The sequence below is a fragment of the Trichoderma harzianum genome (genome assembly GCF_003025095.1).
Source record: "Trichoderma harzianum CBS 226.95 unplaced genomic scaffold M431scaffold_9, whole genome shotgun sequence".
NCBI classification, from domain to species: domain Eukaryota; kingdom Fungi; phylum Ascomycota; class Sordariomycetes; order Hypocreales; family Hypocreaceae; genus Trichoderma; species Trichoderma harzianum.
In genome coordinates, this window is record NW_020209257.1 from 1257566 (window position 1) to 1282952 (window position 25387).

Consider the following 25387-nt stretch of genomic DNA (forward strand, 5'->3'; position numbering starts at 1 on the left):
TGAATAGTGGCGGCATCCTCAGATGCGGCTTCATTTTCGTCTTTCATTTTTTTGTTGATAGTTTTTACATAATCGACAATCTCCCGCGGTAAGTGAACTTGATATCCTCAGAGTGTGTATGATCAAGGACTCCCTCACTTCATCCCAATAGATGCTATTGGAGTAGTTATATATCCTGTCATCTTTCTTTGTCTCTTCGGCTACCTGCTTTGTCTTTGTTCAGCTTCTTCTTTGTTCCGCTTCTTGTTCCTTCCTTTGTTCACTCTCTAGCTGTGTTTCTTTGTTTGTTTGCCGCTTGCTACTTCATGACTGCACCGTCGTTGCCACTATAAAGCAACTCGTAGCCATGATGTCCCTGTTCACTGCCATCCAAAGTGGTGGCTTACGAGATGTAGTAGTCAAGACATCTAGATTCTTTGTCGTCTAGCTCGAGTTGCGCCAAGTAAATCATCGTGCTAATACACAGTGAGTCAGTTCACTGAACAGCTAACGGACCAACAAAGGTATATATTGAAACATGAACATGCAAAGTGTCAGGAGCTTGCGGCAAGGGGAAGAGTGGAAGAGTCAAGGCTGAGGCCCGCGCGGTCACTCTCACGGACCACACAGCTAGGGTTACACAAAGGACTGTATTTATCTCTGACCTTCCTAGAACAAAGGGCCAGCGGCTTCCTTTTTATATCTCTGTTCAGTCTCCTCAGCCACCTAGCTCGCTAGTTGAGCATTTAGACGCCCCGATCAGGGTTCAAGGAAGAAGTGAACGCTTCCTTGTGACCTGCCTCTGACACAAAGAGAGCCAAATGTTCATCATTGTTCTCTCGATTTAAACCCATTCTCTTTGGTATAGTATAATTTCATGGAACATTCTTCTTACCAGCACACCGTTGAAAGTGCTCATCACGTATCAGTTTGCAACGGAAGCTTGAGATAAACGCCACCTACAATGGAAAGCCAAGCATACGCAAATCCTCTATCCCTTCGTTTAGCATCTATAGCTGCCGACCCAAATTATTCAGTCCCTCACGACCATACCAAGGTGCCTCCCAGCACGAGGGCAGATAAGGTAGGTCGGAGTGAGAAGTTTCCTTTGCATGTGTATCGATTTCAACTTTACTGATTAGCCTACGGCATCTGAAAAAGGATATTGACGCTGGTACACAACTAACTTACGACATCACTAAAGAATGCATGGCCCTGTTTGGACAGTTTCTCCGCCAGCCCGAGAACCCGCTCACAGGTTTTATCTCTTTCTTGGAGTGGCAGTTCTTCCCATGGCCGGTTGATTTAGATGCATTCGCTCACGAGAGCGCCAGACTGGACATTAAATTGAAGCTGGAGCCTGATTTCCCACACCTCGTGATGCCACCACTAGAAATTCTCCAAAAGGACTTGCGTCTACGTAATTCTCTAACACCACGTTAATCTAAATTACATTTGAATCTAACCAAAATCGCAGTTATAGAACTTGAATCAAGAAGCTTGATTTTACATCCCAACCCTCTATCACACGGGAGGGGCAATACCAACTCGAACGATGGTCCTCCATGGCTTCTTTCGGATGCAGCTGAAGATGCTATGAAGGGCATCATCGGATCCGTCTACAGGCTACGACACCTCATTACTGGAATTATGTCACCTTTAAGAGATCATTTAATTCTCGAAGAGAATATCGTCGACTTTGCAAAGCAGCTCCCGAGGGATGGTTTCGAAGACAAGGCCCGGCTGATCTTAGAGCACAAGTTCCCAAAAGCCGAAGAGAGGCTGATCACGAAACTGGTTGAAAGCATTGCAGTTCGCCGTCATCGTATCTTGTACCAGCGCCAGCACTACAAGGAAATGAGGTATGTCTGACACCTAAGTGCAACTGAAGAGAAATCGGCAAAGCAACAGAGCCCTCAGAATCCAGTCTGCATGATCACCAAGATGTTTCAGATACTGAGTTCGGATCGAGTATTAATTGGATGTTCTTTAGGGCAAATCGGGTTGATGGACAAGATGAAGGATGCAAACAACAAGCCTCAACTTTCCTTGCAGTTGAATCTCCATGGATGGACGAGTCTAGATACCCTATTCCTCCAAAGGCAGAAGGTCTTTCCATGTCTGCCATATGTCAGATCTGGTTCCAAGAGCTGCAGGTTGTAGGCAATGAAGATCCAATGTGGTGGGAGTAAGTGCAAGCGAACCAAGCGCCACAGAAAGCCTAGCTAACCAACTATCACAGAAAACATATTGAAGGCGACATGGAATACTACGTTTGCCTCTCTGAGGATTGTGATGAGTCGCTATGCTACTTCAGAAGTTTTAATTCCTGGCTCGATGAGATGAACCGGGAGCATGTGTATGACTGTCCCGGGCTTGAGAGTGAATGGCGATGCAAAGTTTCAGAAAATTGCTCCATTTCCTTTGACAATGAAGATTCGCTCCGAAAGCATCTTGCGGACAATCACTCGACCGACCTCGAGCCAACAGGCTTACAGCTGGCAGTAGAGAAAAGCAAATTTCTCCAGCCCAGAGACTCGAACATATGTCGGTTCTGTGAAAAGTCCATCAATGACTCGGAACCGATCATCCAGCAACCCAAAACAGAAAATGATGGCTCTCATAAAGAGGTCCATCAGCGGCCCGACGGCCAGCAATCCGTAGTGGGGGCTCTGCAGAATGATGAGAACAACGAAAAGCGCTCTGTTACTAACGCCAACAGCTCCATAAGACCGAACAAAATGGATCTACGGATGGCCGCTTACATTGCTGACCACTTGAAGAGCGTATCACTCTTATGCCTTTGGGGTCTAGATTTAAAGAGAGAAGAACGGCAAGAGGAAGATTCCGGAGCAGACATGTTTGGTATATCCTGATACAGGGGAGCTCATTATAGTAATGTTGATTTAGTCATGCTTTACTATTACACGTTTAATTACTTCTTTTCGATTTTGACGTACCTAGATGAAAAGCCCTTTTTTTTTCATTTGCTTGCAAATACTTGGATAGACAACGCCAACTATGGTCACAAACGGAATCTCATAAAGCATAATGGTATCAATAGTGCTAATCATTAGACAAAAGAATCCATTCAATTGATCAATTTCCCTTTACCGCCCTCTTCCTCCCGCTTCTTCGCGTCTTCATTCCTTCTCTAAAGCTTCCCAACCCCTCTTGTACTGCTCCCGCCCCTTCGTCGAGCTTTTTCGAAGACCGTTCCTGCAAGTTGTGTTTTCCCGCTTCGTTCTTCACATCTTCGAGCACATCCCTGCCTCGACCCGTCCCATTGATCCAGTCCAATATTCCCCACGAACCATAATTCGACGTTCCCTTTCCTGCGTAGTGGATGGCTGTGCGCTGCACGATACCGCCCATGATGATTCCTGGGACAATCGTGTATCCGGACATGGCGAGGGTTTCTTCGCCAGTGCAGAGTGCGAGGACGAAGAAGTAGGTGAGGATATGAGGTCGCAGGATGATTGCCGGGAGAAACAGCGGGATGAAGCGGTAGAAGAGTAATGGCGCGGGGTGGTCGGCGAGGAGACGCAGGCTGAATGGCGCGCCGGCCTTTGCGTGAGCGTAGTTTTGGTGGCGCTGGGAGAGCCAGCGGTATGATTTCCCGTGGAGGACGAAGCGGTGGATGGTGTAGAGGAGGGTTTCGCGGGTAGAGAGTAGGACGAGGACATGTTTGAAGATTTGCCATGGGAGGGGGAGGGTCGTGGTTGTTTTGAAGACGGGATGGTTGAAGAAGAGTATGAATGCGAAGCCTATCCCGGCTTCGACGGCAGTGAGGATGGCGAGGTTTAAGAGGACTAGGCCGATGAGTCTGGAGAGTGATTTGGCGTCGCGGGGAGGAAGGGCGGAACGACCGCCGTGTTTGATGCCTTCTGCGAGGCTGGGGAGGGAGACATCGAAGAAGAGGGTGGCGAGAGACGGTATTAGGAAGAATACTATTCGGATGGCGAGGACGCCAACTGTGTGGACGACGATGGGGGGCTGAGAGAGGACGAGGGTCGACCAGGTCATGTAGAAGAAGAGGAGGTTGAGCGAGGTCGACCAGGAGGTGAGGGCTGGTGCGAGGAGATATGAGAATATCGGCACTGAGAGAAGGACGTCCATGTTTTTTTTTTTTTGGAAATATGATTTGATTTGATTTCTAAAGTGACACTGGATAGAAAATACGGTGATGGTTGAGTGTTGCTTGGTGAGAAGTTGCAGATTCCATGTGTCGCGAGTGGCAAAAGCTGTAGAGAGATGAAGATGTAGCAAATGCAGGTACAGCAGAGTTTAAAATGGAAATGGCCAATGCAGCGAAGAGATGGGGATCATGATTACGGAAGAATTCCTCTTGGTACGGATTTTAGAACAAATCTTGTTTTCGTCACTCCTCTTTTGAGTGTGAGAGAGCTGCATTGGGGGGGAGGCCTTCGATAAGTGGCATTTGGCTTGGTGATGGCTTGGTGTTGCGGCGATGACGTCGGTGAGCGCGATCGACGAAAACAGGCTAGCCAATGACGACGATGGGGAATCATGACATGTGATGGTGGGTAAAGCCAAAATTTGTGCGTTGATTGGGGGTTTTGTCTAGATTCATTTATTCGTTTCATTCGTTACATTCTTATTGGAATATAGAAAAAATAAAATAAAATTGCTGCCATTGTCCAACGTATAAATCGCAAGGTCGTTGACAGGGGATTGATTGGCGTGTATTATGACCGATGTAAGTGTGGCATCATGATGGCAATGATTGGGCTTCAAGAGATTAGAAGGTAGATGTCCTTGTAATCCGTACAGCGGAGCAATCTGGATCCTGGTCATTGTCGCTGTTGCCGTTGCTTTCCAAGAGCGGTGGTGAACCTCTTTCTCCACCCATAGCTCCCATATGTATACCAGTTTGGGATGCATTATCTCTGTAACGGGAGGAAGAATTGGCTGGAGAAGACCCGTGAGAGCTGCCATGTTCAGGACCATGGTGTGAGCTTATACCATTATAATTCGTATTGGGATTGACCTTGCAGGGTTAGCATCCTACTGTATTTGAAGGCCACATCATATGTAGCATTAGGGTACTAACCGATGGCCGCCAAAGGCTCGGCTTGGTAATTGACTGGACTGCTGAAGAAATTGATCTCGCCGACAATGATGATAGCAACCGCAGCACACCCAGACACGGGGGCCGTCGCTGCGGAAAGGAAAAGGTGGATCATGAGATTCACATCGTTCACGGTACTTTTGGTTGTGCCGCTGATGCCGGATATTGGCTTATTGGTCTCATAACTCTTGGCCCTGATGTTAAACCGTTCCGTCATAACCACCATCCAGATGACCGTGTGGATGCAACATCCGGCTGCCACGAGTGTTGTCGCGCCGAATGTGAGCGTTCTAGGAGCAGGAACCACGTAAATGTTGTTTGCTGACCCGACTCGAATTGGCGAGAACGGCCCATTATTTTCGGAGCAAACTAGCTCGCATGCTGTGTTCTCGCCGGAAGGGAATCGGTTGAAATTGCTAGATATCGGGCTGCCTTGGCCATTCTCATGACAGGGAAATGTTTGGGCTCGGAAGAATTCAATGGCCAGGCAAACAAGTCCTATAGTGTAAGGGAACCAAAGTCAGTAGTTGGTTGTCATCGAGTAGCCTATAAGCGTCAAACTGCAATAATGCGTACCAGTGAGAACCAGGCCTGCCCACATGAACATTATACGGCGACCTATATAAGTGGAATATTCATGCGACCTGGAGAGCTTGATCATCAGCGGAATAACTAGGGTGCCAATTGCGCACATCTGAAAGGCACCATATACGTCCATGTCGACAGCTTCTATAATGATGGAGGTAAAAGAAACAAGTTAGCCTGTGTTCACTATTCAGATAAATATGCCGTGTGAATGGATTAAGAATATAATTCATTTATTACTGTCGTGATGTAAAGCTGCCAAGACGATGCCATGAACTGCAGCGGAAGCTGAGAGAGGCAATGCAGTAGACAAGGCAGCACTCTTGATCCAGTCAAGCTTTCGAGCAAACACGGCTGTTGCTACGAGCACATAGAATCTATTTGCAAAGAGTTTACAAGATTAGAAGCCGAAACTTGCACTTAGCCGAGAGCATTTGAGGTGCTGGTTCGGAGTGCTTGGAGGTAGTGATTTGGTTCGGTTGTTTGTCGCATTGAGCACCTTACTTACAGGACTCTCGATCCGGCACCATATGAGCCGGATACAGGCCATGCACATATGACCTCTAGGCTGCCATTGACAGAGTTTGTAGCGGGATTTGCCGATGCAGCAGATGTCGATAGTCCACCGCTTTGAGAGACGACGGCATCACTCAACGAGATGCCCCAAGAAGGAGGCGGCATCGGTCTCTCACGTTTGCCGATGGATCCAGCGCAGCACCTCTATGACAAATGCGCAATTGTTGTGTAATAGTTATTCAACAGGTAAGTGTCTTATCCAACTATCTCTGCAGAAGCTTTACCCGACAGCTGGCGTAAGACCCCAGAACCACATGCAAGGGATGAGGTGGTGACGGGACATATTAAGTAAGACATGGAGAAATAGAACATGCCTCGTTGCAATGAGGCTCCTAAAACCCCCCCGCCAATTTGTTCAGTTGGAAGACTAGCTCCGCACTTGACAATTTGTACGAGGTGAAGGCGAAGCAATGGAAGGATTCTTCCTTGTCGATGGACACCATCCTGCAGGCAGGCAGAATGACCTAGCGGCTGCGAGAGAGTCCCGGGTGAAGGAACGCTCCATATTTTATCGGATAGATCTGCCTGCTGCAGCCGTCTTGATGAGGCATAGACGAGCACAGCCATGATTGCGAAATCTGCAGGCTATGATCCAAGCTGGCGGCAGCTGATGTTTAACGTCTGCGATATTCTCCGATATTTCATCGGTCAACGGTCGCTGCCACCGGGGCATCACCAGAGTTGTCCATAGTCTTACCACTAGTTCTATTCAGCCTTCTAGATGCTCAGTCGGCACACACTTGGGAAGAGCACATGTGGCGAAAGGTTATCGTCGGGGGGTCGCCGGGGGCCGGATCGCCCCCATCCTCGGGACATCTTATATTGGTGGTTGGTTTAGCAGATTAGCTCTGTATCGTTGTTGAAAGATTGCGTGGCTGCGTGGCAATCTAGCCGGAACTGATCGACACGCGTAGCCAAGTCCACTTGAAGGGTTGGCATTATGACGCCTGCGAGGCTATTCATAAGGCAGTGCCAATCTCTCCTCTAGCCAGATGCACGTGAAAAGCTTCTTGCATTAGCCAAGAAGGCCAAGAAACTACCCCGTGGAGATTGGGCGGGCTGATTCGAAAGAGAAGAAGAATAAGAGTTGATCGGTTCCGCTGTGCTTGGAGAAGAAGCAGGTTGACGCTTCCAGCTTCTCTTCAGAGACGTTGGCGGGGCTTGTAAGCCTCCAGCGCTGTATCTGCTCAACTCAGTGCACTGGAGCCCCGAACAAGGTGCCTGAAGCCACTGGCGGGCCCTACAGCTCCAATCACCTAGAACGGCGGCGGTGAGACACGATCAATTTTCTTCAGCGTCATCACATCTCAACTCCCCTGGCGCTCAGCCAAATTTGAGCCAACGGTGCGAAACATCGTCTGGCTCGGCGACCCTGCCAGCGTCGATATGGCACAGGATGGCGGCGATTCTCTCTCGACAAGTCAGATTAGGGATTGGCGGTCCATCGTCACGTTGATAGTCTTTGTTCTCACAAGTAGGTCGACTCGCCACCAGCACGCCTTGACATTATCACCAACGCATGTTGCTGACTTTGCCAGACATCAATGTCCTGTTTCCGTTTCATATTCCCATATACATTCCTAGAAAACTCTCAGATCTCATTTTGGATACTGTTGGGGCTCTGAGAATCATTCCAAAGCGCCACTATTGCTCTCCTCCGCTGACCGAAGAGGGCGACAGTGGCAATGTCAAGCCCTGGGTGCGGCTCAACTTTCCCATGAATATGGTCACAGCTCCTCTCATTGCGGATTTGTTTCTACTGGCAATCCTCGCCATTGGCCGACAGGAAGTCCACGATGGCACTCTTGGCGCTGACAATATTGCGCCAATCGACGTCATGGCCTTCTTCATCACCTTGGCCTACATCGCCATATCCATCGATGCCTCTGGGCTCATCAGGTATCTGGCATTTAAGGTGCTTCAATGGGGAGGTAGCGCGGGGCATCGGCTCTTCTTCTACCTCTATGCCTTCTTCTTTGCCCTGGGCAGTCTCGTCGGCAATGATCCAATCATTTTGTCGGGAACCGCGTTCCTTGCCTACATGACACGAGTATCAAGAAACATTGCTCATCCTAGAGCATGGATCTTTACTCAGTTTGCTATTGCAAACATTGCATCTGCCATTCTGGTTTCTTCCAATCCGACAAACCTCGTTCTTGCGGGAGCCTTTAACATCAAGTTCATACACTATACTGCCAACATGATTGTCCCTGTTGTCGCCACCGTCATTGTTCTCTTTCCTTTTTTACTCTACTTTGTCTTTGCAGATACAGACCTCATTCCACACAAGATCGAGATGCATGAGCTTCCAGAAGAAGTCAAGGCCAAGAAACCCGTCAATCCCAACATCCCACACGCAAGGGGCCAAACCGACGCAGATGAGGCCGACTTCGCCAATAACGAGCAAGGACAGCTGTTGTCGTTGGAGGAAATCATGAATCCGTTTCTAGACAAACCTGGGGCCGCATTTGGCACCCTAATCATGGCTGCCACCCTCATCACTGTTCTAACACTCAACGCTACAGGTTCCAAGAGCGGTGCCCATCCGGTGTTTTGGGTTACTCTACCGGCGGCTTTTGTCATGTTTTGCTGGGATCTTGGCTCAGGATGGTACCATCGAAAAGAAACGCGTGAGATTGCAAGAAAGGGTAGAGAGAAATTTGAAATTGCACGTGCTGAAAGAATCTTTCGACAAGCCGAAGAAGCGAGACAGCCACCAATTACTGAGGCCGGGCTTCAAGATTCTACAGACTATAAGAAGAACTGCTCCACTCCCAAGCTCGACTCTACAGAAATTCAATCACAAGGCCTGAACACTGATGACGAAGTCGACGAGTCTGTTCAAACAGCTCAGAACATGGGTGGAGGCAGCCCCGATTCACCTGTTCAGGCCACTCGCCACACCCCTCCCCCGACAGTTCTCTTGACCGAGGATGCTGGTGGTCATAATATTGGCGCTGTGTCGTCCACTCATATGGATCACTCGAAGCTATCACCACATGCAGATATGGATACACAGGAACAACGAAATTCGAGAAGCGAGATCAGTTCCCTGGAGGAGAAGAGCACCCTAAACCAACCCGACACAAGTTCCCCCGTTGAAGGACTTTTCGCGTCCACGTTGGAAGATGATGTGGAGAAAAGCCGTCAAAAGTCGCTGGCATCTATTCAACAGCCCGGCAAACCAGCTACTTTGATGTCTGTGGGTCAAGATGCGCTTAGGTGGTGCCAGGAGACATTTCCTACGGCCACTACTGTCGCTCTCCACTTGCCATTTGCGCTTGTCCCCTTCGCTTTTTGCATGTTTGTCCTTGTTCAAGGGCTCGTTACAAAGGGCTGGGTGCCAGTTTTTGCTTATGGATGGGACCACTGGGTTAATAGAACAGGGACAGTTGGCGCCATAGGAGGCATGGGCTTTCTCTCTGTTATCCTATGCAACGTACGTATATGCCATCTGAGATTTGGGCATGAGCTAACAACTTTGCAGTTCGCGGGAACGAATATCGGGACCACCATATTACTCTGCCGAGTTATCCAGCAATGGCAAGAGATTCATCAAAGAAGCGGTATCCCCATCAGCGACCGAACATTCTGGGCGACTGTCTACAGCATGGCAATTGGCGTCAACTATGGTGCGTTCAGCTCTGCGTTCAGCGCTTCGCTTGCCGGTCTCCTTTGGCGTGATATCCTCGCCAGAAAACACATTCACGTGGGAAGCATGGAATTTTTCCGCGTGAATATTCCGATCATTTTGATCACCATGATTGTGGGATGCACCGTTCTTGTGGGCGAAGTGTACATTATACGGAAAGAGACGCCTTACGAAATGTGAATGCCCTAGTATGAAGCATATGAATAGTCATGGAAGCGTATATATGATCACCCCAGGCATAAAGGTTTTTGTTTGGTTTGTTATATTCAGCTAGATAGATATTTCGTTTTTATGTATCCCCATTGGCGTTTTATTCTGCATTTCTGACATCGACCTTTGTGATATACATACATGCCTGTAGGTCACGAAGTGGTAAATGTGAATGCGCAACAAACAGACTTCGATCCACATCTGGAAGAGCAAACGGAACAAGCTGTTGCTCATGAACAGCATTAGTTAAGAACCAAGAGATACCCGTGGACGTCCATCAAGCTCGACAGGCCGTTTGGCCGCCACTGGCTGCACACGGTGCGTGCTTCGCGCCAGCTGCTATCTTCTTTCGTATTTCCAGCTCGTCACATCTGCTTCACCTGCTAGCCACCTGCTCACTATCTTCAATTTCACTTTTCATGATAGCGACGAAACTCAATTCGTGAATCAGATAATAACTGTGGCTGTTACCTGTGCAACTAGGATTGAGTTGTGCAGCCCAGCATTTCGTCCGTTCTTAAGGTTTGTGGCTTATCGAACAACAAACAAACGTCGTTCGATCAACACGCTCTTCTTGTTTTCTCTTCTTTCACATAATTATCACCATAACAAATCACCGTCGATTCTAATCATCACCGTATCAAAACATCATCGAATCCTATCATCCTAGTATCAAAACATCATCGGGTCCGATTATTACTACGTCAAAACACAAAGAGATTCTTTGTGGCTTGTCGATATCTCTCATCATGGCCCGTTTCAGGAAGAATCGAGCTCGCCAACCACAACCACAACCTGCAAAGCCGACGGCAGTGTCAAAGCCAACGAAATTGTCAAGGTCGATAGCAGTGTCAAAGCCGACAGCAGTGTCAAAGTCGACGGCAGTGTCAGAGCCAACGGCAGCTAGCAGTTTGTGTAGCCTCCCGCCCGAACTCTTTGACCGAATCCTCAGCGAGGTCACGAGTGGAAGTGATTTGACCTCCTTGTCTCGGTGCAGTCACGGTCTTTATTGGGCAGTTTCCGATTGTCTCTATACCAAAGCCTTCGGCAAGGAGATACCACGTAGAAGAGAGTACAATGATGAGTGCGATGATGCTCTTGCATTTGTTTTCGTCCATGCCGTCAGGCATGATTCAGGGACCTTAATAAAGTGGCTAATCTTTAGAGAACATGGCTCACGTTTAAGAGGGTAAGTGCACCTTTGACTCAATCCATTCGAAGCTTGAGGCTAATGATCATAGACTATTCCCTTGGAACAAAAACCTCACTTATCTGCACTACGCGCTGCTTCAAGATGCCCCAAAAGTCGCAATCCAGCTTCTCAAGCATGGTGCTGATCTCAACGAAAATGAAGCGCTATATCCCGATCTTAAACATCTCTATCTCGCTCTTCCCCAACTTCTTAGTAACAGGGTTGGGTCCCTTGATGGACCTCTTCGCATCGCGTGCAGTTATGCCCTCCCCAGAATGGCTGAATATCTCTTGATACGAGGCGCCGACCCCAATGCCCACAGTGATTTTGGGTTTGCAGCAATTCACATAGCGGTACGGCATAAGCTTCCCTGGAGTCAGTTCGAGCTGTTCTCCTTGTTGAATCAAATTGCAGACAAGTCCTGCGAGAGTGTTGATCAAACAAATGACTCCGAGGAGAATCAGAAAAGAGAGAAAGATCTCAACAATTTTGGAGGGGAAACAAACTCCCAGAGGATGAAAGCACAATTTGTATCCACAGAGGTCAAAGAAAAGGAATTTTCACCTTGGGGCGAACCGGAGGATACTCCAAAGAAAGACTTTAAGACGATTCAATGGGAAGCCAAAGTGCTTCAAACCGTCGAAGTGCTACTGCGCTTTGGTGCTGACTACAACCTGCTTGCACTGGATTCCTGCCATCACCAATGCGGTCCCAAGTGTTGGAAGTCGTTTTCCTGTGCTCCAATTGATCGACGAGTTCTCCATTTTGCAGCTGCTAGTGGATACGCTTCAGTTGTATCAGCCTTGGTCGAGAAAAAGGCACGTGTATTCCAGGCAGATGGACAGGGCAATCTTCCCGTTGTTCATGCCATGGCTCAAGACCACGATGAAATTGTGGCTTTTCTGTTGAAGAAAATGAAACAGTTTACGAGATTAAGATCGCCCCGCGGTAATCCAATCGTTTGCGAAACTACGAGAAGTACGGTTCTTCATATGGCTTGCCGATTTGCACATCACGCTGTGGTGAAGGATCTCATAAAAAGGGGTGTCGACGTGAATGGAGTCGATTTACGAGGCCGGACGCCCTTACACGAAGCTGTCGGACAAACCGCCCCAGATTTGGAGGAGCGTCTTGTAGAGACGCTCTATTTACTTTCCGAAAACAATGCCAATCAAGAAATCATCGATTACGATGGTAGGAGCGCGGGGGATTTGGGAGCAAAGCATAGACTTGGGGGGGTTCGGGCGCTGTTTGAGTATGCTACTATGGCTAGATATGATTGGCAGCGTCTTACCGAACCTCAGATGCACGGACGGGCGACTGCGTAAGTGTTGACGATTCATCTACAATATCATTGAGCTGGGGCTAACAAGACTTCTTAGTGCGAATAACGTGCCACCTCCGGACCCCAGCTGGTTTGTAAATGAGGAACCAGACATTCCCCCACCCATCCGTCATGACCTAGCACCAAAGAAGGCTCCCATTTGGGTCAAGAAGGAGAGTTTCCCATCGTTGAAAGGTCCCGGGGCACCGCGTAAGGTGGCCGACCCTCCTCCAAATAGGAAGCATTCGGTGACTGGTCCGCGAATGGCTCTTAAACTGTTAGATACAGTAGAGCCGGTGAAATCGACAGAGATGGCAGAGACCGAAAAGACAGCAGGGACAGAAAAGCCAGCGGGGATCGAAGAGCCAGCAGGCAATGAGAAAAACGGTAAAAAGGGAGGACGCAAGAAATGGAATCGTGTATCACTCAAATAATGGCACTGTTTGGATAGTTTTGTTTCTGTTTTGTTTCTATTTCTTTTCGATTTCTTTTCTATTTTGGTTTATCTCTTTTTCTCTTCTTTTCTACCTCACCTGTTCATTTCCCTTTCTGGCATTCTGCCCTATTACACGCAAAAATTTGCGTCCATGGTTTATAACTAAAAGTCTATGTCTATTTTTTACGCTCTAGGTCATATTGCCTCGGCAATTTTGTTTTCTCTTTCGCCTTCGTCTATAGTTTTCCACCCAGATAAATAGAATGATATCCCAGGCGCTCAAGCTCAAGCGGAAGACAGAAAAAAAAGAGACTAAGAACATTGAAGGTTTCGGACACCCACCTGTTGAATTAGACGCCTAATCTTTAAGTATCCGCTACTATAGCTATTTGTCGCTAATATTTACTACTATTTTATAGTAGAGGGCGAAATGGGTATCGCGAAAATACATAAATATAACTACTAGGCACTTATAATAAGCAACCATAGAATCGTAACTGTGGTTGAAGGCGAGGTGGGTAACTCCAGGTTTAGTTAACAAATCAGAAGATTTCAACCCCACCAATTCTAATCGCGACGCGCTCCAGCTGGATATCTCTTCCCAACTGGCAGGAATTGGGGATCTAATCTTTACCGCCACAATAATCAGCCGTACCTTTGACTACGACAATGGCCCCTGGGGAAAAATTACCGGCATGGTAGTACCGCTTGGTCGCCCTCACCATCGAGAAGAAGCGTGATGTACGCCCCGACGACTTCGATGAAGACCTCTCCGACATTGATGCGACGTCAAATCCCTCGGGATTGGATTGCGATTGCGACGGCGAAGACTGCGAATGTGATAATCAATCTTCGCATAGCTCGGAGAGATCATACAATGGATCGGATGCTGATTACTACTACAAACTCAAACACGAACGCGAAGAGCGGAAGCAGCAGTTACGGGATTGGAAGGTGAGGGATAGGGAAGAAAAGGAATACTGGCGCAAAGCCGAGAGCGTCAGGGAAGAGGAAGTACAGGCAGCTTATAAGTCTCTGCAACAAGCCGAGAGCAAAGGACACCTCATACCCCCCCTCGACTCCATCGCTCACAAAGTTTTCCACTTATATTCCCTTGACTACTTGATCACCGCTACGATCCCTTCTACTATCCAACCAAATATGCCGAATTCTATTACCTCGAAGAAGGCGATGAATGTGTGATTAAACAACCGCTTTCCAGGGAAACGAAAATTGAGGGTCAATTGTACTTGAATGTCAATTGTGGTTGCGAATTTGAATATTTCTCTCCTCCGAAGCAAGCAGGTCTCGAGAAATATAGCTTGAAGGATATCGAGGGGAAATTTGCCCCCACATTTCAGTTCCTTAGCAACGATCACTTAATCATGACCGTCTCTCGAGATCTAGTCTTCATGGATGTTCCTGGACGCCCACTTGCACCAGATACACCAGATACGTTCACATTTTACGGCGTTCGTAATGATTTCAAAGAGGAGAAACGTCGAAGGGAAGAGGAAAGAAGAACTCTGCGCTGACCATCCCCTCGTGAGACTTGGTTTGAGAGAAGCCATCCGATGGGAGCATGGAGCATTGGGGAATAAATTAAATTAATTTTAAGTTAAGTTTAATTAATTTTTTTATTATAAAAAGGTTAAATCAAGGTAGGGGTATGGGATTATATGAGGATATGTTTTATATCCTAGGCGCTTACTCCAGTTCTTACCTTGTAATTGATCTATTAGAAGATGACTTTGAGTCCCCAGCCAGCAGCCACGCCACGGGCAAGGTAAAGCGTAGCAACAGTGGCGGCGTAGAAAACGCCTGCGAAAATAATGACTCCGTTGTAGGAGCCGCCATCTGTTTTCAAGATGGCTCCCGCGATGGGAAGGCCAATGAGCACACCGAAGCTTGCGATGAAAAAGGCCGTGCCAGTCCGCTTGCCTATGTCTTCGATATTGCAGACTCGGCTAATGCAAACCGGCGTGATGCTAATCGCGGCACCAGACCAGAAACCATACAGCACGGTAAAAGAGTATATGGCGGCCTCATTGGTGCCGGCTGTATACCAAAGCGCGAATATCAAGGCTGCACATGTGGTAGAGCAGATGGCAAGTACATTAAAGGCGCCGAAGCGATCGGCAGCGTAACCTGGCAAAGCACGACCGGGAATTGCACCGACGTTAACGAGAGCGTTGAGGAGGTACGCTCGCTGAGTGGGCATACCGGCGTGGATGGCATAAGAGGAGATGTACGTATAGGGGATGAAGACGGCGAATTCGACAAGGAAGACGGCGAGGGTGGTGAGAGCATACTTCGGGTCACGAAGAGCTTTGAAGTCAATGGAGCTGCCAATACGAGTACTAGTGTTCTTGTTGTGAGGGAGTCGCTTCTTCATCAGACAGACGGAGATGCCGCCCATGACCAGGCAGATGAAGGCGATGATGCGGGTGGCCCAGGGGAAGCCGATCTGCGGGGTGAGGTAGAGGATGATGAGAGGGAACACGATGCCTCCGAGACCACCAGCGGTGCAAGCAATTCCTGTGGCTAGAGCACGGCGCTTGTCGAAGTAGTGGCCGATGATGGCGATGGCGGGATTGAAGAGCAGGGAGGCTGAGGCGCCGCCGAGGAGGCCGAAGCAGAGGAAGAATTGGTAGAATTCTGAGATTGAGAGTCAGTATGATATGAGAGTTGAGGTGAAAGGGGAGAATATACTGACCTTTGCATAGGCCGATCAGCATCATGGAAATGACAATACCGATATTCCCTGGGATTACCAGATACTTGACATCATATGCATCAAAGATTGGACCTAAAGAGACACTTGTTAGCAACACACCCATTTTAACTTACCTCACTCGCCAAGGCTCTTCTGTCTTCTGTATTGCTTTGCTTCATAAGAAACTGACATTCAAGTGTGCCAACCGAGAAGGAAACGAAGGGATGTTACATACCAACTTGCGCCCCGCAAAAGTAGAGAAAAAAGGCATAGCTGCTCAGAATCCAACCAATTGTCGATTCTGGCAGGTTCCGCAGCTCATTCTCTGATAATCTGGCCTGCAACACGGCCATGGTGTTGAGAAGCCCCATGGAGGGGATCATGCAGGCCCAAGAGCCGAGGACGACGAGCCATGCTTGGAGACCGCCATCGGGATATGTGGTTATTGAAAGGTCATCAATCGTTAGTGCCGCTATATATACAAACTATTAGTATATGATGAAACAATAAACAGAGTATGGAGTGCAGAGCAATAGAATCCGGGGGAATACTGTGGAGTCATGCACGAGGGGGAGAGAGACGAACCGGCCGCTGTCATTTTGGGGGGTATATCTAAGCACGAGAGATTCCGCAAGTCTACAAGGCACAAGAAGAAACAAATTAACAATGAAATCACAGACAAATAATGAGGTTCCCAGTTTTTAGGAAACGGGTACGGGGGAGCTTTTATTAACATCTTTCGGGCTAAGAAAAAAAAATTATGGATAAGACTATCGGTGCCGAGAGCAGGCGAGACACGCCATTCTAGGAAGTGGATTCTTGGTGTTAGTGAGTTGCACGCCCTACAGGAACCATGGCATAGAGGTTTGTAATGGAAAGTCGTGGTTACTCAGTAGCTTTGAGTATGTGGAATTATTTCAATGTGGAATTATTTGCAAGATGCGTATGAGAATGATATATACCAGCCCTTGAAGAAATATCCGATGGGCATCGGAAGGAAGAACAAGAAGCGTCGTTCATCGGAGTGATAGTAATAGCAACAAAGCCATTACGCTAGATTTGGTAGGCCGCCGGCGGCATGGGGTAAGCAGCTTTTTTTTTTTTTTTTTTTTTTTTTTTTTTTTCTCCGTCTCCTTGTTGCCTTCATTTGGACCCATCACGGAAAGCGCCGGACTCAGAACTTATGACTAACAGAAATATCGACGGGAGCCACAGCAGGATTCTTACTTGTTTTGGATGTTTTATTCCATGGCTTTGATAGCATTGTGAGTATAATGATGCATCGTTCATTGCTCTATCTCCGAAAGTGGGCTTTGTCTTGATCTTGGTTGATCTGTAATGCAGCCAACCAACCAATCGGTAAGCTAGAGTATTAGGCTGTTGGCAAGAGCTTGGATGATGCAGAGTACCCAGTTACGGAGCGCTATATTAAACAGTAGAAGGCGAAATGGACATCTTCAAACAGATATGATTATCACTAATACTTGGTAACTAAAAAAAACGTAATAAACGTAACTGCGGCTGGTTTTGCTTATTCTACGTGCTTTGTATTGAATTAGTACGGCAAGTAACCGGAACATCAACTAGCCAATTGTTCATGTAACTGTCATTTCTACAGTTTATTTCTGTTGCACATTCGAATGCCAATCGAGCTGAAATTGTACACTTAAATTACGCTTTGAGCAAAAAAGCAGTTGGTTTGGCTTATACCCGGTGATAGATGAGAGGTATTGGTTGCTGAGGTAGCAGACATTGCTCTATACTACGCGAAGGTTGGTCCCAATTACATTAGATATGAGGAGGGATATGCCTCTAAATTAGAAATTTGATTGAGATGGACTATGCAACATTGTCGTGGCTGCTACCGACGGTATGGCTCAAAGACTCGATTGAACTCGGATACATATCCGCCAGAGATAACCCCTCCACAATTTGAGCTGATCCCCGCCAACGGCGATTTGGTTCGAGATCACGCAATCGTCAACACAAAGACATCAAAATTGTCAATATCGGGAACATCGTCAAACAGTTCCGCAGCGGAAGCGTTGAAATATGGCGAGCCAAAAAGATGCCAAAAATGAAGGCCAGAGCAGTGGCGCTCCAGATCCAATGGCCGACTATAACCTTTATCGGTCCATCCAACCCGCCATCGGCATGAGGCAAGGCTTGTCAAACTATGGCGACCCTCATTTCTCCCTGTTTCTCCGCAAAGTCTTTATTAAAGCGCTAGGATACAGCGAAGATGCGCTCTCAAGACCAATCATTGGCATAATCAACACTTACTCTGGCTTCAATCCTTGTCATGGCAATGTCCCGCAGCTCATCGAGGCTGCAAAGAGGGGTGTCCAGCTTAATGGTGGGCTGGCCATTGAATTCCCGACTATTAGCATCCACGAGTCCTTTTCTTCACCTACGAGCATGTTCTTGCGTAATCTTATGAGCATGGATACCGAAGAGATGATTAAGGCGCAGCCAGTGGACGCATGTATTGTGATTGGTGGTGGGTTCTAGCTCTGTCTTCGCCAAACTCTTCTCAGTGCTTGTTTAACTGATATGAACTCTTGAACTTAGGTTGTGACAAGACAGTTCCAGCTCAGCTCATGGGAGGCATATCTGCCAACAAGCCCATATTGCCTCTAATAACAGGGCCAATGATGCCGGGAAGCTTTCGAGGTGGCCGCATCGGTGCTTGTACGGATTGTCGCAATAATTGGGCTGCTTTCCGCGCAAATGAGATTGATATCGAGGATATTTCAGCTCTGAATGAAGAACTTGCTCCGACGGTAAGATTCATTTCTCTTTGATAAGCTCTTCAACTTACAATTATTGATTAGGCTGGAACTTGTGGCGTCATGGGCACGGCGAGCACCATTGCGTGTCTCACAGCTGCTCTTGGACTTATACCGCTTCGAGGAGGCGCAACTGCTCCCGCTGTATCAAGCGCTCGACTAAGAATAGCTGAGCAGACCGGTGCAAATGCCATCGGAGCAGCTAAATACAAGCGCACACCTCAGTCGATTCTCTCTGAAGCATCGTTCCACAACGCCATCACCGTTTTGCAAGCAATTGGAGGCTCAACCAATGGTATAGTGCATCTACTCGCCATTGCAAATCGACATCCTGATGTTTACGGCAAGATCACATTGAAGACAGTAGATGAGATAGGAAGGAAGACGCCGTTGATTGTTGACCTTAAGCCTAGTGGTGACAATTACATGACAGATTTACACAATGCTGGCGGCATTCCTGCTCTTTTCAATACTTTGCGGCCTCTCTTGAAGTTAGATGCCCTGACAATAACGGGAGAAACACTTGGCCAAGCTCTGGATGCCGAGAATTTTCGCTCGTTTCCGTTTTCTACGCAGATTATTCGGTCATTGGACAATCCCTTGTATCCATCGTCAAGCCTAGTGGTGCTGTATGGCAACCTTGCTCCCGATGGCGCCGTTATCAAAGCTAGTGCCAGCAAGTATCGCCATCTACTTAATCACCGAGGGCGAGCCGTGGTATTTGCCGGCCCTGAAGATCTTGCTAAGCGTATCGACGATCCGGATCTCGATGTTGATGAAAATTGCGTTTTGATCCTACAGGGTATAGGACCTATTGGCTTCACAAGTCCGGGGATGCCAGAGGCAGGCCTTATACCCATCCCACGCAAGCTCGCTGCTCGTGGGGTCAAAGATATGCTGCGGTTGTCGGACGGGCGCATGTCTGGCACGGCGGGAGGTAGCATTGTGTTGCATATTTCGCCCGAAGCTGCTTTGCCAGAAAGTGTTCTCGCCATTGTGAGAGATGGTGACATTATATGCTGTGATGTTGAAAGCAAAAACCTTCAAGTGGAGATTGATGAAGATGAGATTTCCAGAAGGATAGCGGATAGAAAAGCTAAATTGGATGGAGGGCTGAATGCTCGGGGACCTGCAGAATCTAGGAGACGACCGGCTCGTGGATATAGAGGTCTGTATGAGAAGAGCGTAATGCAGGCTCAAGATGGCGTGGATTTTGACTTCTTGACTGCCAACGGAGCAGGTCAATAAATTTATACACATATGTCAGGAGGCGTTAATTATTAGAGCTGCGATTCATTGTGCGCCCAAGGATATCATTCATGGCTGTATGCTCTAGTAGACGTGAAGAGGCAGCTAAAACCGCTCGTCGCTTCAGGATCAAACAGAAGCCCCTAATTCGCGCTCAAATTGATCAATAGCTTGTCTGATCGAGTCTTTCCAATCATAGGCCTGGAGTTTGCCTATCTTTTCTCTGAGATATATGCCATAATTGTCAAAATCGGTTCCCATCTCCTCGTGGCGGCCCTGCGACATGATTCCTATGGTGCGACTCTGGGCAACTATCCACTGTGTTCTTGGTCGTCGAATATCACTATATGCCTTGAAAGCCGCCTCGAGTAATTTCCGCCTGGTTGTAGAGCCTTCGGACGCACCTAAGCGCTCTGTAGCTGATTTTAGGAGTTCCGCTAGGATCAATGCCTCTTCAATACCCATACCAGCTCCTGATCCAATATGAGGCGTTGACGGATGAGCAGCGTCTCCTGCGAGGACTGTACGCCCATAGGCATAGGACGGGAGTGGGTGGACGTAACTGTCAAATAGAGCCCAGCGGTTGAGCTTATCCGGCAAGGCTTTAATCACGTCCTTCACACAAGATCCAAACTGGGAAAAGGCCGCCTCAACATCTTCTTTGTTTCCCTCAGACACTAAGCTGTCCAAGCTGAGCGAGTCTTGTTCATCGTGCACATAAGCCACCACGTTAAGGAATGGGATGCCCCCTGGGCCGAGAATTGCGTACGTTACCATGGACGCGCCTTGACCCAAATACCAAACGGGGTCTTTAACAAGTTGGCCTAGGGCTGCTGTGGCTTTGTCCATGGTGATTAGGCCGCGGTAAGCACTCATGTTAGAGTAATGGGCGAAGGATGATGGATTGTCTGAGCCTCCGACAATTTGTCGAACACGAGACTTGATACCATCGCATCCAATAACTAAAGACGGTGAAATAGAAGATGGATCAGTATTTTGGCATAAACTCATACGGCGGTATTCATCTCGAACAATGGCACGCTGATCATCATACCTGCGTCGGCCTCAGCTGTAGTACCATCAGCAAACTGAAGGAGAAGTTTCTCATCATCTCCCCTCTCAACAATTGACTCTATGCGCTTTCCTAGCTTGATACGCTCTTTGGGAATAAGCTGAAGCAACCCCTCTACCAGTTTAGCACGGTGAGCCGCATGGAATTCGTACGGCGAGATCACTAGATCGTACAGCTGATCTGAGGGGCGAAGGCTTAGATCGTCCCTGGAACCATTGACCAAGTTGATGTTGCTCATCAATTTTGAGACTTTGAGTAAATATTGTGTAGCTTCAGGGTGCAAAGCTGCCAAGGATTGGGCAATGGTGGAAGTGATTGTGATGCCAGCCCCCATCTCTGTCAATTCGGCTGATTGTTCGTATATAGTAAAAGGAATGCCTCGGTCTAGAAGGCCAATCGCGACGTGGACGCCCACAACGCCTGCGCCCACGATGGCTATGTCGAAAGATGGACGATCCCCTTGGCCATCCATTGTGCTGAGAGAATTGAGTTGCGATATCGAAGTATACAGTAATGCTGAGGTAAATACATATATAGAGAGAATGTTGGGAGGACGAGGGTGGTCATCTTATATATTAGATTGCATCTAGCCAGGGTGGCTTCCTTCCTTAGCGTCAGGGCCAAGCTGCATGAAGCAACCCATTTATTCCATTTATTTGATTCGATATATTCACTTCATTCCGATCCATGTGAGCAGCGGATACCCGAATCTGAGACACTAACTATGCTTATAGCGGCAATTATAGAGCATCGCTGATCTCAGTTTTTAGGCTACTTGTAAGCATCTAGGGGATCTACCGGCGCATTACTAGGGTTAAAGGAGTAGCTGATCATGGTTATTCGGTGTAAATAAGAAAACTAGCAGCGATTTAGTGTAAAGCAACCAGGGTTGGTATGTACTAGGGCTCACGGTGAGAGCAAAGAGCGTTACATTGCTTAATGACCGATTTTCAGCTCGAAACTATAAGCATTTAGAAGATGCCAAGGATGCATCTAAAATATCACAGGGATTGTCCAAATAGATTGACGCTCTCTTTGCCACGTGGGAAGATGACACTGGACAATGATTGATAGCTAATAATGTGGGATTCGCTCATGTTTGATCGACATGGCTAGGTCTAGCCAAGACTTCGGAAGAGTGAAATATGAAGCTGCCTACACGTACCTGGTGAGTACATGTAATCAATTTTCGGCGATTTATTTTCCAAGATTTTGAGAAGCTGAACAATGACGGTGAGCTTATTCTTTACCCCAACAACTGGACACAAAGTGGGGATGAGAGACAGCCATCAATGCCTGCGGGATTAATCCGGCCTTGACAATCGTGCGCAGAACATCTCAAGATACATTGGTTACCCTAAGACGCCAGTTCTTAATTTGAAAATGGAGGAATTCAGTCTGTTGGTTCTTTATTAACTTTCCGCTTGACGTCACTCGATTTATCAACTCTTTCGGGGGGATATCGAGCCATATATCTCGCAGTAGTAAAGGCGACAAATTGCCTCAGATTCAACCAACGACGAGGCTTTTATTCGCTCAACTCCAGTAAGAAGTGAACAACTCTCACCACATTCCATTTGCGAAATCATTATCTCTTTAATGTTGACAGTGATATTCGCTCTTCAATATGCATGTACATGTAATTTTCAAATTTAAGTAGAGGTGCAGGGTAGGCGCATGTCCGTGTAAGTCGGATGGTGTGCCTCCGTCGAAAGCACTCACAGACAGTCCAATCCCAAACAACTCCATCCCCCTCCTCTCCTCGGAGCCCATCCCTCTTGCGCAGGGTCAACCACGATGCCGAGTGTCCACTAAGCCACGTTTGCATAAATTGCTTTGGAGCCGACCGTTGAAGAAGAGTGGAGCAGGGGCCGGTACCACGAATGGTGATCTCCCGTGTAAGCAGGGCTTGCATACCGGAAGCCCCGTCTTGCTCGTTGCAGACAAAGAGAGTTTCAACTGGCAATTCGCCCTGTCCGAGTTGTTGAAAAGCCTAACGCTGAAGCCACAAGCGGCCTGCTAGAGTGATGGGGCCAATGGATCCGCCGTTATGGAGAGGAGAGAAGATTTCCGATATACCGTGGTTATGACAAGTTTGAATTTAGCAGAGGCTGTGCGGAGAAGATGTTCCGAAAACTCGTTACGTCATCGCAGAGTAGATAGGGGAGGCCACGGGAGATTATGCGATTTGATAGAAATAGAAATGGGTGGAAACCAACAAGGGCCAACTCTAGCATCAAATTCCATGCTGATGCTCAAGCCCGTACGGTACGCACTTTGATGAACGAAATGGGCGTCCGCGATGACGGGCCAGTTGTCCAAAGCATGATTTCTCAAGGGCCTGGAACCTCCGGCCACGGCCGCAAGGACGCGGACATGGACGTGAACATGAGGACGAGCCCCAGCGTGGGCAGTCATAGTCTTAACCATCCCATGACAAGCACAAGCACCACTACAGACACAAGCACAAGCAATGACACAGACTCTTCGGACTTGACGAGCGCCATCTGCGATCTGTCGCCCGTCCCCACGCTCATCGTAGCGCCGAATTACCGCATCCAGCGGGTGTCCAAGGGTGTCGTCGATGCGTGGCATCGTGGCCGGGACGACTTCCTCGGCAAGGATCTCTTTGGCGCTCTGTACGGAGGCTCGCCGCTGGAGCGCTTCGATCGCATCCCGCTGGCCCGCGCCATCGACGTCGCTGTTACTGCCCGCAACTTTCGCCTGTGCCATGCTGCCTATACTTCCCCCCAAGGCGTCTCGTATTCAGCGCGCATCATCCCCATCTTCCGCAGGGACGAGATGCTATCGCTGGTGCTGGAGTGGGACGAGATCGAGCCCAAGACGCCTGACATTCGCGGCGAGGTGATTCAGCACGCGCTGTCCGTCGACGAGGTCTTCCGGCTGCTCATCCAGGCCGTCAAGGATTATGCCATCTTCCTGCTTGACACACGCGGCTATGTGGCCACCTGGAATACCGGCGCCGAGTTGCTCAAGGGCTACAAGAAGGAGGACATCGTCGGGCGGCACTTTTCGACCTTCTACGGCCAAGAAGATCTCGCGGATGGAAAACCCGAAGCAGAGCTTATCACATGCTTGCGCGAGGGCAGGGTGCAAGATGAGGGCTGGCGCTATCGCCAGGATGGGAGCCGGTTCTGGGCCAACGTTACCATCACGGCCATCTATAGGAACGGCGTGCATGTTGGCTTCGGCAAGGTGACGCGCGACCTAACCGAGCGCAGAGAAGCCGAGCTGAGACTCATCGCCGCATACGAAGAGAGCGCCAAGCTGAAGAACGACTTTCTGGCCAACATGAGTCACGAGATCAGAACCCCAATGCACGGCATGCTCTCGGCCTGTACTCTTCTCCTGGACACAAACCTAACGGAAGATCAGCGCGATACGGCCAACATCATTTCCGAGTCGGGCCAGGTTCTGCTGCAAGTCATCAACGGTATTCTCGACTACTCCAAGCTTGCCTCGGGCAACTTCTCTGTCAACACGGACCTAGTTGGTGTCGTAAGCATACTCACATCTGTCGTGCGCAATGTGCAGATGACGCTGCTGCCGGGCGTCTACATAAAACTTGTCCTGTCGCCGGAACTGCCCAGATCCGCACAGGGAGACCCTCTTCGCTTCCGTCAGATTTTCCAGAACATCATCGACAATGCCGTCAAATTCACGGAGAAGGGCTCGGTGCAGGTCGCCGCTTCGGTCTCAGCCGAAGACGCCACCTCTTATACGATTCTCACAGAAGTCACCGATAGTGGCATAGGCGTGGCCGAGGCAGATGTTCAAAATTTATTCAAACCATTCACCCAGCTCGAAAAGCCCACCAAGAAAAGATATCAGGGAACAGGCCTTGGGCTGTCAATAGCCAAGTCTCTGGCTGAGTTGTTGGGTGGCCAGATGGGCTACAGGCCTAAGCCCGAACGTAACGGCAGCATTTTCTGGTTTACGGTCAAGCTGAAGAAGATTGCCAATCTCGACCCAACTGAAGCTCTGGGGTTCCAACAGAAACAACAGACTGAAAAGAATCAGCAGGAAGCGGAGAAGGAAAGAATGCTGAAACGTCTCAAGGAGGTGGCGCCACAAAAGCGAATCCTTGCAGCTGAAGATAACGCAGTAAATCAGAAGGTGCTGTCTCGTGTTTTGAACTCTCTTGGCTTTCGGAATACTACCATCGTTTCCAATGGAGCAGAGGCCGTCGAGACATTGGGCGCTTCACCAAACGCATATGACCTGGTCCTTATGGACATCAGTATGCCGGTTATGGATGGCTTTGAGGCGACTCATAAAATCCGGACCTTGAAAAGATATATCCCAATCATTGCCATGACGGCATATGCCCTTAGAGGAGACAGTGAAACCTGCCTAGAAAAGGGGATGGATGATTATATCTCCAAACCAGTCAACATGAACAAGCTATTACAAAAGCTTCTTATATGGTTAGACTCGCCCGAGTGGTCTAATAGTTCGACAAACGGGCCACCTTAACAAGAGATACAAATCACGG

At 48.4% G+C, this 25387-nt stretch overlaps 10 protein-coding genes across 10 annotated transcripts; 5 read left to right on the top strand and 5 right to left on the bottom strand.

The window, feature by feature from the left end:
• Positions 1 to 943: 943 nt before the first annotated feature.
• On the top strand, positions 944 to 2923 carry M431DRAFT_557509 (hypothetical protein; the record flags this gene model as incomplete). Its single annotated transcript, XM_024921477.1, has 5 exons — positions 944 to 1063; positions 1141 to 1399; positions 1457 to 1841; positions 1973 to 2167; positions 2222 to 2923. 5 exons carry the CDS (start codon positions 944 to 946, stop codon positions 2853 to 2855), a joined length of 1593 nt encoding a protein of 530 aa, XP_024772612.1. The 3' UTR covers positions 2856 to 2923.
• Positions 2864 to 4374, bottom strand: M431DRAFT_510206 (hypothetical protein). The gene has a single exon (XM_024919426.1). It carries the CDS (start codon positions 4096 to 4098, stop codon positions 3079 to 3081), a length of 1020 nt encoding a protein of 339 aa, XP_024772613.1. The 5' UTR covers positions 4099 to 4374; the 3' UTR covers positions 2864 to 3078.
• M431DRAFT_475570 (hypothetical protein) lies at positions 4335 to 5027 on the bottom strand. Its single transcript, XM_024915460.1, has one exon. It carries the CDS (start codon positions 4948 to 4950, stop codon positions 4570 to 4572), a length of 381 nt encoding a protein of 126 aa, XP_024772614.1. The 5' UTR covers positions 4951 to 5027; the 3' UTR covers positions 4335 to 4569.
• M431DRAFT_522044 (hypothetical protein) lies at positions 4517 to 6337 on the bottom strand (the record flags this gene model as incomplete). Its single annotated transcript, XM_024920490.1, has 5 exons — positions 4517 to 4990; positions 5054 to 5569; positions 5648 to 5800; positions 5897 to 6033; positions 6165 to 6337. 5 exons carry the CDS (start codon positions 6335 to 6337, stop codon positions 4968 to 4970), a joined length of 1002 nt encoding a protein of 333 aa, XP_024772615.1. The 3' UTR covers positions 4517 to 4967.
• A 948-nt stretch (positions 6338 to 7285) lies between these two features.
• M431DRAFT_120302 (hypothetical protein) lies at positions 7286 to 10203 on the top strand. Its single transcript, XM_024912093.1, has 3 exons — positions 7286 to 7706; positions 7771 to 9671; positions 9720 to 10203. The coding sequence occupies exons 1-3, from the start codon at positions 7619 to 7621 to the stop codon at positions 10062 to 10064; spliced, it is 2334 nt and encodes a 777-aa protein (XP_024772616.1). The 5' UTR covers positions 7286 to 7618; the 3' UTR covers positions 10065 to 10203.
• A 640-nt stretch (positions 10204 to 10843) lies between these two features.
• On the top strand, positions 10844 to 14642 carry M431DRAFT_18398 (hypothetical protein; the record flags this gene model as incomplete). The annotated part of the gene is made up of 4 exons (XM_024913161.1): positions 10844 to 11283; positions 11336 to 12610; positions 12669 to 13029; positions 13749 to 14642. 4 exons carry the CDS (start codon positions 10844 to 10846, stop codon positions 14247 to 14249), a joined length of 2577 nt encoding a protein of 858 aa, XP_024772617.1. The 3' UTR covers positions 14250 to 14642.
• A 142-nt stretch (positions 14643 to 14784) lies between these two features.
• On the bottom strand, positions 14785 to 16919 carry M431DRAFT_497253 (hypothetical protein; the record flags this gene model as incomplete). The annotated part of the gene is made up of 4 exons (XM_024917572.1): positions 14785 to 15704; positions 15763 to 15855; positions 15998 to 16234; positions 16916 to 16919. 4 exons carry the CDS (start codon positions 16917 to 16919, stop codon positions 14785 to 14787), a joined length of 1254 nt encoding a protein of 417 aa, XP_024772618.1.
• Positions 16920 to 17871: 952 nt separating this feature from the next.
• Positions 17872 to 19799, top strand: M431DRAFT_497254 (hypothetical protein; the record flags this gene model as incomplete). Its single annotated transcript, XM_024917573.1, has 3 exons — positions 17872 to 18262; positions 18334 to 18545; positions 18597 to 19799. 3 exons carry the CDS (start codon positions 17872 to 17874, stop codon positions 19797 to 19799), a joined length of 1806 nt encoding a protein of 601 aa, XP_024772619.1.
• A 129-nt stretch (positions 19800 to 19928) lies between these two features.
• Positions 19929 to 21343, bottom strand: M431DRAFT_90579 (hypothetical protein; the record flags this gene model as incomplete). The annotated part of the gene is made up of 2 exons (XM_024924163.1): positions 19929 to 20761; positions 20854 to 21343. The coding sequence occupies 2 exons, from the start codon at positions 21341 to 21343 to the stop codon at positions 19929 to 19931; spliced, it is 1323 nt and encodes a 440-aa protein (XP_024772620.1).
• A 1961-nt stretch (positions 21344 to 23304) lies between these two features.
• M431DRAFT_89970 (hypothetical protein) lies at positions 23305 to 25368 on the top strand (the record flags this gene model as incomplete). Its single annotated transcript, XM_024924091.1, has 1 exon — positions 23305 to 25368. The coding sequence occupies one exon, from the start codon at positions 23305 to 23307 to the stop codon at positions 25366 to 25368; it is 2064 nt and encodes a 687-aa protein (XP_024772621.1).
• Between the last annotated feature and the right edge of the window lie 19 nt (positions 25369 to 25387).